This window comes from Capricornis sumatraensis, chromosome 3, assembly GCF_032405125.1.
Source record: "Capricornis sumatraensis isolate serow.1 chromosome 3, serow.2, whole genome shotgun sequence".
NCBI lineage: Eukaryota > Metazoa > Chordata > Mammalia > Artiodactyla > Bovidae > Capricornis > Capricornis sumatraensis.
In genome coordinates this window covers 155,372,396-155,383,213 of record NC_091071.1, presented here as the reverse complement: position 1 = coordinate 155,383,213, position 10,818 = coordinate 155,372,396, and the positions used below count along the sequence as shown (strand labels likewise).

General features: G+C 42.8%; 1 protein-coding gene across 1 annotated transcript in view; it reads left to right on the top strand.

Annotated features, from left to right (window-relative positions):
- Positions 1–234: 234 nt before the first annotated feature.
- FARSB (phenylalanyl-tRNA synthetase subunit beta) overlaps positions 235–10,818 on the top strand; it is a 69,438-nt gene continuing 58,854 nt past the window's right edge. The window contains exons 1-3 of the mRNA XM_068967732.1: positions 235–292; positions 6,609–6,664; positions 9,264–9,418. Coding sequence (XP_068823833.1) covers positions 235–292; positions 6,609–6,664; positions 9,264–9,418 — 269 coding nt within the window. The remainder of the gene's footprint in view (positions 293–6,608; positions 6,665–9,263; positions 9,419–10,818) is intronic.

The window sequence follows — 10,818 nt, the reverse complement described above, 5'->3', positions numbered from 1 at the left end:
TCTATCCAAGTAGGTCATCTTTTTCGGCCTCCAGTTTATTCTCCCAACGAATTAGATTTAATGAGCTTCATGGTGGCAACTCACCTGCTTTCAAATGAAAGTCGGGAGGAGGAACTGTGAGAATTAGACTGGCAATATTCAAGACAGCCCGCACGGAAGGGTCGGGTCCTATACACAGACCGGTCGCCTAGCCCGGGCCCGCGCTCCGCGCAGGCGCAGTGGGCCGGACTCGCCATGCCGACTGTCAGCGTGAAGCGAGATCTGCTCTTCCGAGCCCTGGGCCGGACCTACAGTGAGTGTGCGCCCCGTAGCCTGTACTCTGCGCCTCTCCTCGGAGGCTGGGACCCTCTTGCAAAAAGGCATTGTGGCCACGTTTATGCTGCGCGCAGGTTTTGGCCTCGGGCGTTCGGGGTCCAGCTAGGGTAGGCCAACCGCGTTTGTATTGCAGCCTCTGGGAACAGAGTTTGCCGCGGGTGTCAGGGCAGCACCCGCACGTGCTGGGCTCGCAGTGTCATTCATTCACGGGTCTCTTACGGAGCGCCTCCGGCGTACCTGATGCCAGGCGGTAGAACAGGAGTGAAGCTCCGGATGGCATTCCAAGTGTAGCCAGTGCAAGAAGAGCGCTCTGGGAGCTCCATTTGTGAGCAGGAGCAGGAGGGACAGCTTGCTTTCCTTCCTAGTTTTGTTTTATTCACGTTTACCTAACTCCGGTTATGTCCCATGTATTGTTCTTGGCGTTTTGGGAATACAGCGGTGCACAGGGCGCCGAAGGTCCACCACGTTCACATTTCTGATGAAAGGGGCAGATAATAAAACCAGCTTAGTAACTGTGCTGGTTTGGATACTGTTACATGCTAGCAGGGAAACAAAAAAGATACTGTGTTTGGAAAAACATTAATTAGGTGGTAGCCCTGAGTGACGAGGAGTCGACTCGGAGGACCTAGTCTTTAGGCTGCCCTTCATCTCTTCAGTGTTAAAAAAAACACTGCCACTGGAAAAAACGGGAATATAAAGTACACTTACCAATTATCCTATACATGTAGCAGTTGGAGTGACATCTGCCGTGTCCAGTGTTATCAGCTTGTGTAACGAGTGTAATAATTGGTTTGTGAGAGCTGTTTTTAGTTCAAGTACTGCTCTCTACAATAAGATACTACTGTGGAAATAAAGTTAGCTTTTAAAAACTAAAAGCTCTTCAGGTGTGCTTTTAGATACTGTGGTGCAGCTAAGCCTTGAACAGTCCAAGTTTGAACTGAGCGGGTCCACTTATAGAAGGTTTTATTTTCAGCAGTAAATACTGAAGTTCTACCTAATTTGTGGTTGTTGAATCCTCCCATGCAGACCGCAGGAGGGCCAACTGTAAGTTATACAGAGATTTCGGACCTGGTGGAGGGATTCGAACCCGAATCCCTACCTCCTTCAAGGGTTACCTGTATTCTTAAAATGTTATTCTCCCTAGTCTTTTGTCCTTGTTTAGTCGCTAAGTCTTGCCTGACTTTTGCTTCCCCATGGACTGTAGCCCTCCAGCCTCCTCTGTCCATGGGATTTCCCGAGCAAGAATCCTGGGAGGTGGGTTGCCATTTCCTTCTCCAGGGGATCTTCCGCACCCAGGGATGGATCCTGAGTCTCCCGCATTGGCAGGTGGAATCTTTACCACTGAGCCCCCTGGAAAGCCCGGTGTTTTGCCCTAAGTCCCTGAAAATAGTTGTAATGCTCTTGTCCTCTAAATGGGGCTCTTATTCGCGACACTGTTTATTTCATGCTGTGCTTTTTTATATTTCTTACCCATCCTTCTAAACCGTATTCTCATTAATTGTTTATGATATATCTGAATTACACAAGGTGGTATGTTGCAAAATTTGTTCAGGACAACTATGGTGAATTCCCACTTGGATATCCATATCTGGGAAAGTAAGAAATAATCTAGGTTTTAAAAATGGTAAGATTTATAGCCTATTTACCATCATCTGATGTTTTATTCTCTAGCTGCCCTCTCCCTTTTTTTCATATTGAGAGATATCAGGTAAACTTGATTATTCATAAATATCTGTTGACTGCTGGCTCATTAAAGTTTCACTCAGGAAGACTGATGTTGGTGTACTTCAGACAGTTCAGGAATAATACTCATCATTATTTATATTTTACGTGTTCCTAATGTTTTAAATGTTAATTAAATTAAGGTTGGATTCTGTACCACTGAGCCATCAGGGAATCCCTCAACCTACTTTTATTCTATTCATATTGCTCTTCTGGGCCAGTTTTGTCTCCTTAGTCCATCTGTTTTTTTTATCACTTTTCTGTTAAGATGTTTTCCTCTTGCCACTCGTTTTCTTGTTAACTGATTTGTTTTCACGGTTCTTCAATTCTGGGCCTGTCCTGCCTTGGTGTAATTGCTTGCAATGCTGCCAGAGCCACTTCTGTATATCATATAAACCCCAAAGATGTAGTTACTTAGGAGTGTCATTTTGTTAGAGGGAATTATTAAACATGATTTATTATTAGTTCTTCCTTGCATTTAATTGGTGAAATACAGCTGAACGGGATAAAACAAATTGTATGATAATTAGGACTCAGTAAAGGATTCAGTATATTTTAATGAGTCCAAACAATTTGGTCAGTAATCATTTAGTTATCTATAGATAATCCTCAAATTTAGCACCTTAAAACAATGGTCATTTGGTATATATTTCTGAGGCTCAAGGATTGGGGAGTGACTTAGCTGAGTGGTTCTGACTTTCACCTGGTTGTAGTAAAGGTGTCAGGTGTATACTCATCTCAAGGTCTAATAGGCTGGAGAGTCTTAATTCCAGGTTCACTCAAGTGCCTGTGGGCAGACAGCAGTTCCTTGCTGAGTTTTGGTCAGAGATTTCAGTGCTTCCCACCTTGACCTCTCCATAGGACTGCTTGCAACATGGTGACTCGTTTGTCCCAGAGTGAGAGGTCCAGGAGAGCAGATAGTCAAGAGAGAGCTCACAATAGAAGCCATAGTTTTTCCTAACGTATCAGAAGTGATATACCATCCCTGGCCATATCCTCTGGGTCACAGAGACCAGTTCTGGCACTGTGCAAGTGGAGACTGCAAAGGATGTTGGTACCAGAAGACCAGAGGCAAGTGTTCTTGGAGGCCAGCTTGGGAACTGACTAGTCCCGTCTGTCCTGTGGCCCCCAGTGATTCATGTTCCTCCCACATGCAACATGCACTCCCTCCCAAAGCCCCAAGAAGTGTCATCGCATTTCAGCAGCAGCTCAGAACCCAGTCTCTTCATCTAAATCAGGTCCAGCTGCGGACGAGGCTCTTCAGTGTAGTTCCCTAAGTACAGCTCCTCGAGTATAATTACTCTTGACCCGAGAGACTAAAGAGACAGGTTATCTGCTCCACGTGCGCCTAGGGCATTGTTTTTCAAAAGAGAAAGATGGGAGACACAAAGGAGTTACTGGTCCATGGTAGTTCTGAAATTGAGCTGGTAAATGTTGGAGATTCTTGATTAGAACTTCAGGCCTGGGATCTTTGTCCTTGGTTCTGCCCTACCCTCTAGTCTCTTGGTTCTACCCTCTGAGTGATGCTCGTTACTTTATTTTTTTGGTGAAAAGAAAGGACTCTTTACAACTGATTGGTTTCCTCAGTCTTCTTCCCACGAACCGATTTTTGAGTGTTCATTTCTTCCCATCTTTATCCCTTTTAGCTCCAGCTTGCAATGTTTGTGCATATGTATTTCTTTAAAAAAAAAAAAAAAAAACAACAACTCTGGATCTTCAGTCAGTTTTGTTGGTTTCCACTTCCTTGGTCAAAAGCCACACCACCCACGGATCTCTGAAATAAGCTGTTTTGTTCCTTGGGCTTCTGGTGACACAGTGCTCTTATTTAGACTCAGTTGGGTGACTGAATAAATTTGTGAGGCATATCCTTCATTTCTTGATCCATAGTGCCTTTTGTCTGAGTGAACAGTGTTTTTGATTTTGCTGAGTCTCTGAAGTGACTTAGCAGCAGCAGCAGCAGCAGCAGCAGCAGCAGCAGCAGCAAGAGTTTACAGTCACATTCTTGATTTCATCTTTAGACCATGTCTCCCTGGCAATGTTCTGGATTTGCTCTTTGCTCAGAAGTCATTTTTTAATCTTAGCATTTGTTACATCTGGGGAGACTGAGAATTTTTAAAACCGTCAAGTCCCAGCTTCTTATTGTTTGCTAGTCTTCCTCTCTCCTCTCACATTATAAACCACTGTGTCAGCACTGGATGGAAAGCTTAGTTACCATCACCTTGTTGAGTGGATGCATTTTCTTGAATCCCAGTAACCGTCAGCAACAGTGTTGCTAAGCTTGGCCTCTACATAAAAAGGATGCTGGGTCTGTCAGTTTCCAGTAACACTTCCTCACTTTCTCCATATGCTTACCTGCCTCTTTGTCAGAGGCTGAGGCTTCAAGTAACAGCTTTGTCAGGCACTTGAGGTTTTGTTTACCCTGTCAAAGCCCACCTCCTGACTCCAGAGCCTCTCTTGGTTTTGTTACGGCAGCACAGGGACCAAAGTCTGTGTTAGTTATTTACTGCTAGATCACTGATTGCACCAGTACGTAGGAGGCTAAAATGACAAGGCTTTATTATTTCGCACAGTTTCTGAGAGAGGAATCGAGGGAGGAGCTGCGTAGCTGGGAGAGCTGGCCCTGGGTCTCCCACTGGGTTGCAGGCAAGTTGTCAGCTGGGCGTGCAGTCATCTCAGAGCTGGGCTGGGCTGGACAGTATGCTTCCAGGTTCATTCATGTGGTTGTTTGAGACCTCAGTTAACAGGGTGCGAGCACCAGGAGGAGGGATCATTGGAGGCCTCTTTCACCTCCTGCCCTAGTTAATGATACCCCCCCCCCCATCTACACGTTCACCCCCACCAGGGACCTGGGAGCCATCCTAGGCACCTCCTGCTCACTCACTCTTCCCACCTCCCAGTCAGACTTTGAGCCTTACAGATTCTACCTGCCCCATTTCTCATATTCTTCCTTCTCCCTCACACTCACTGCTGCTGCTTTAATGAATTCCTCACCATCTCACTTGTTTGCCGTTGATTCTCTGCTCCAGTTCGTCTGCCACCCTGCCACCGTTATTTATTTATTGTTTTTGGCTGCACCATGCAGCACGTGGGATCTTAGTTCCCTGACCAGGGATCGAACCTGTGTCCCCTGCATTAGGATCGCAGTCTTAACCACTGGGGATGCCACGGAAGTCCCCTGCCAGCATTCTTTAAAGCAGGGGTCCCCGACCTCTGGGATCTAATGCCTGATTTTTCTGAGGTGGCGCTGATGTAATAAAAAGAGAAATAAAGTACATTAAATGTAATGTGCTTGAATCATCCTCCTAGGTCTGTGGAAAAACTGTCTTCCACAAAACCGGTCCCTGGTGCCAAAAAGGTTGGGTACCACTGCTCTAATAAGTGCAGATCTGATCATGCTGTTGCCCGGTTGGAAGTCCTGAAGTGTAACTCCCTGTTGCCTCAGGCAGGACGGAGGGCAAATCCCTTGGCATCAGGAGATGACTTCTCTCTACTTCTCCCATCATATCTCTTCCTGACATGAGCCTCATGCAGCATTCATATGGAATGTGCCAGATTTCTCATGCTGTTGTCTAACTCCCCACGGTCCCTGCCTAATGGACTCCTTTCTGTGAAGTTTTTCCTGACCCTCAGTTGATGACTTCCTTTGTGCCAACTCTGTACCTTGCACTCAACATATCTGTATTTATATATCTGGTTTGTTTACTGAAGTAGGGAGTAGTTACGGCAGGAATTGTATTTTATTTATCTTTGTAGCCCTGGCACCTAGTATAGTGCCAACTCATAGAAGATGCTCAATAAATGTTAACTTGGATTGAACTTCAATGTCGGGATCAGAGATCTTAAGACCAGCTTAACACTAGAATATACTGGTAATGATGGTTTGTGTTCCATTCTTTGTAACATGAAAACCCTGACAATGCTGTGTATCAGGTAGCAAAGCAGAATAAGATATAATTTAAAAGTAAGGAAGAGGACTATTAGTGCAGACCTGCTGTGTTTCAGGACACGAGGTGAAGCCCGTTATCTGCATGAACTCATTTAAATCTTTCCAACAGTTGCATGCATGGCTGTAAAATACTACTTTATGAGACATAGGAATCAGAAAGTTTCCATAAGGTAAGCTCTCAGGACTAGTGGAACAGTCAGAAATTGAACTCCGATTGAGCTGGCTCCAAAGCCAGATGTCAGGCCACCTCAGACAATTTGAAATGATAGCGTTTATATGACATGATTCCATTGTGTTGGATCTGTGATTTGGACCCACTTTACATTAGATCCCTGCTCGCACGTTGTTTTTTCTTCCAAGTAAATGTAAACTCCCCATGCTTACAATCAGGTAATCTGATTCTATAGCTGATATTAGTTAGGTGAATCAGCCCTTTTTTTTAATAGTTTTGTTTTTCTTTCTTTAAAAACTGTTTTTGATCAGGCTTTTTTTGTTTTTAAATGGTGATATGTGATGCCTGATATCTAGTATGTTCAGTGTAAGACAGTTAAAAAGATGCAGTATTTATGTGCTATTTGCATTTGTACCGAACAGATTAAAATTTGTAATCTCTTTTTTCCCCTAGCTGACGAAGAATTTGATGAACTGTGTTTTGAATTTGGACTGGAACTTGATGAAATTGTATGTATTAGATATTTCCTTAATATTCTGTGTCTCAGTTCATTACATTTTATCTTTGTTACCTTACGGTTAGACTAAGAGGAAACATTTGTGGGCCCTGGTGGTTTCTGTGTTCTCTGAGTTATGAGACTAAACTGATTCTAAGGTGTTGCTTTATGTAAAATCTCCGAAGGGGTTCATGCCTTTACTCGGATGCCGTCCCCTCGAGTCATCAGGAAGGGGTCTGGGAGCAGTGGAAACTGAGCTTCAGCCAGAGTTGCTGTCTCCTTGGCCTCTGGCCCCTCCTCCTCCCTTTCCTCTGAGCCCCAACCCACCTCTTCCCGTGCTTGTTCCAGTGTGAATTCATTCTTCATTTATTACTCTGTACATTGATGTTGTAAAATGAGCTCCTGCCTTTTGAAGAATTGCTTGTAAAAATGATTTTGAAACATTTTCCTGGTCTTTTGATTGTACAGTGATTGAAATGTTTAAAAAATAGCTTTATTTACCAAATAGATAACTAATATTGATTATGTATTGGAGACATTGTGCTTGTAACTAAAAAGACAACTTAATATTTCTTGGTAATTAGTGTTATTTTTTCCCCCCAAGCCTTCTTAATCTGTTCAGTGTATAATAACACTATAAGGTTAAAAAAGCCTTCAGACTGACAAAAACCTGTGTTGTCTTGTCATATTTTTCCTGCTGTTTCTTTACTAATGTTACAAAAAAGAATTTTTTAATGTTAATGAGCATCTATATGCTTGAGAAGTCAGCTGAGATTTCTATAGTATATATTAATTTTATTAGACTCAAAACTATGTTTGAGGTTTTGTAATATCTAAGCATTGGACTGAAGGTCAGAAAAATGAAGTATTAGTTTGAGCTCCCACATTTACTAGCTGTGGAACCATGGACATTACGTTGCCTTTCTGGGCCTATTTTTCTTCTGTGAAATAAGGAGTTTACATGTATGATCCTTTCAGGGATCCCTGTAGATCCTGCTGGGCTTCCCTGGTGGCTCAGACAGTAGAGAGTCTGCCTGCAATGCAGGAGGCCCAGGTTCGATCCCTGGGTCAGGACGATCTCCTGACCTGGAGAAGAAATGGCAGCCCATTCCAGTATTCTTGCCTGGAGAATCCTATGGACAGAGGAGCCTGGCAGGCTACAGTCCATGGGGTTGCAAAGAGGTGGACACGTCTGAGGGACTAACACTTTAACTTTCGCTTATCATAGATCCCTCTGGCTCTGAAGTTTCTGTGGTTATTGATTTCCATAACATTTTTGTTAGCATTGATAAACCTGCATTGATCACAGTCATCACCTGTGATCTTTGTATGAACTGAGATACTGAAAATGGGAGAAGGCTTAGGCAGCTATGTCTTTTTTGCAAAGGATCTCTAGTTATGTTTTCTCCCCTTCTTTATATGGGGTCTTGCCTGAAATCCAGCACCCCGATGAAGTGACTCATCTTCCTTCACTAAAACATTAGCAATTTTGTTGACCCTTTTGATGGAACTCAGTTGAAATTTTAATTTTTCCTGCCTCTTCTCACATCCTCCCCCGGCTCTCCCCCATTTCTTTTCTCCTCTTCCTCTCCTGCCCCCTTCTCTTCCCTTTGCTCTTTATCCTCTTCTTTGTTTAATTTTTTTGTTTCTTTAAAAAAAAAACACAACTTATTTTCCAGTTTAGTTCAGTTGCTCAGTCGTATCCGACTCTGTCCATAGGATTCTCCAGGCAAGAATACTGGAATGGATAACTAGTGGGTAACATTAGTGGTTGGAGTATGACTTCTAAAGAATTTGATTGGAAATAAATATATAGACAGTTTCCTGCCATGGTAAATGTAGAGAACAGAATTTAACTTCTTGGCAATGACTGTTTTTAAGAAAGTCTCTACAGTGTGGTGATTGAGATATTCCAAGCTTTTTATTCTGCACTGAATTTATTCTAGTGGTATTTCTTCTCCTTTCTCCCTCATTTGTTTTTGCTCTTGCTGCTCTATAGCCTTTACTGTCCTTAGGCCTCTTCCCATTGTACCTGTGAGTGAGTGAGTGAAAGTCACTCAGTTGTGTCCAGCTCTTTGCAACCCCATGGACTATACACCTATAATCCCTTCTGATTTATACCACAGCTTCTGATGATCTCTTCAAATGTTTTTGTTTGCTTTTATAGTATTATTCTCATCTTCATGTTGCTTCTAGTCTTGGGTGCCCATAGGATTTAGCTTTTAGAGTCATTATCTTATAAAAAGTTGCATATCTTTTCATTTTTTTTTCTTTTTTCTTTCTCTCTCTTTTTTTGTTGATTGGCTTGTGGGGTCTTAGTTCCCTGACCAGGGTTTGAACCCAGGCCCTCAGCAGTGAAAGTGTGGCAACCTAACCTCTGGACCGCCAGGGAATTCCCAACATAGCTTTTATTTGGTGAATTTCCTTTACTTTGTCTCATTGACACTTTCGTTTAGTAGGCAAAGTTTAGCCCATGCCTTGCTTTAGACAGCTTTCTGCTGCTCTGGAAAGAGCATGAATAGTGTAGTTACTTCTTTATAGGACTGATAATGACTTTTTTGAAAAAAAAATAGATTTATTTAGTTTTATTTTAATTTTGGGGTTTGTTTTAGACATCTGAAAAGGAAATTATAAGTAAGGAACAAGGTAATGAAAAGGCCCATGGGGCCTCTGATGTTGTTCTCTACAAAATCGACGTCCCTGCCAATAGATATGACCTGCTGTGTCTGGAAGGATTGGTTCGAGGACTTCAAGTCTTCAAAGAAAGGTAAGGGAGTGTATTCATTAAACCCGTGGCTAAGTGGGATTTCTTTTTTCTTTGCCTGTCATTATCAACAACCGTGTCTAAGTTTCTGGAAAAAAGCTTGTTGGACAGATCCACAGCTTTGGGTCTACATGGAGAGCTGACTGGAGCCTGTAGATGTAGTCATTGGAAAATTGAAAAAAAGAGTCATAGTCTTTCATTTGGGGAGCATATTTTAAAACTGGAGTGGTTAATGATTTTTATGGCTTCTTTAACAACTCTTTAGTGGGTTCGTGTGAGTTCCTTCCGTAATCCAGTTGGAATAGATAGTTCATGGAGTTGGTTAAAGGTTGGGAGAAAAGCAGAAGGCTACAACCCTATATGCTGTTTTTTTAAGAATTTTGAGGAAGCTCAGAAATGGAGCTTCCTGACTGGAAAACTGAAGATCTCATGACAGCTGTGAGCAAGTTAATTGACTTCTCTAGTTTCAAGCTTGTAATTTATAATGAAAGTCCCTTTCTGACTCTTCATGTAATATGTATAGAAAGTGATGAATATGTAAAGTGAAAAAGAGGTGAAACAGTAAAGCTATCAAAAATAATTATAAAGAACAGACTGTTGGACTCTGTGGGAAAAGGCGAGGGTGGGATGATTTGAGAGAATAGCATTGAAACATGTATATTATCGTATATGAAATAGATCACCAGTCCAGATTTGATGCATGAGGCAGGGTGCTCAGGGCTGGTGCACTGGGATGACCCTGACGGGTGGGATGGGGAGGGAGGTGGAAGGGAGGGTCAGGATGGGGAACACAGGTACACCCATGGCTGATTCATGTGAATGTATGTCAAAAACCACCACAATATTGTAAAGTAATTAGCCTCCAATTAAATAAATAATGGACATGGAAAAAATAATTATTTTTTGATTACTTACCCATTATCTTGTCAGATGCAAAAGAATATGAGCCTCAGGCTGATAGGCTAGACTTTGAAACTGTGAGGCCGTCAGACGAGAGACATGTGTTGGTGAAAGGGTGATAATAAGGCATTTGGTTAATAAGATGGTTAAAATTTGAGGGTTGACCCAGTTGCTTCTCTGCATGACAATCAGATGTTTATTTTTTATTCTTTGGTTGCTTTGGGTCTTCGTTGCTGTCCACAGGCTTTCCTCTAGATATGGAGATTCGGGACTACTCTCTAGTTGTGGTATGAGGGCTGCTCATTGTGGTGGCTTTTCATGAGATGCGGGTTTGATCTTTGGGTTGGGAAGATATCCTGGAGAAGGAAATGGCAACCCATTCCGATATTCTTATCTGGGAAATCCCATGGACAGAGGAGCCTGGTGGGCCTCAGTTCTTGGGTCGCAAGAGTCAGACAGGACTTAGCGACTAAAGCACCAACGCCGTCTCTTGTTGTAGAGCA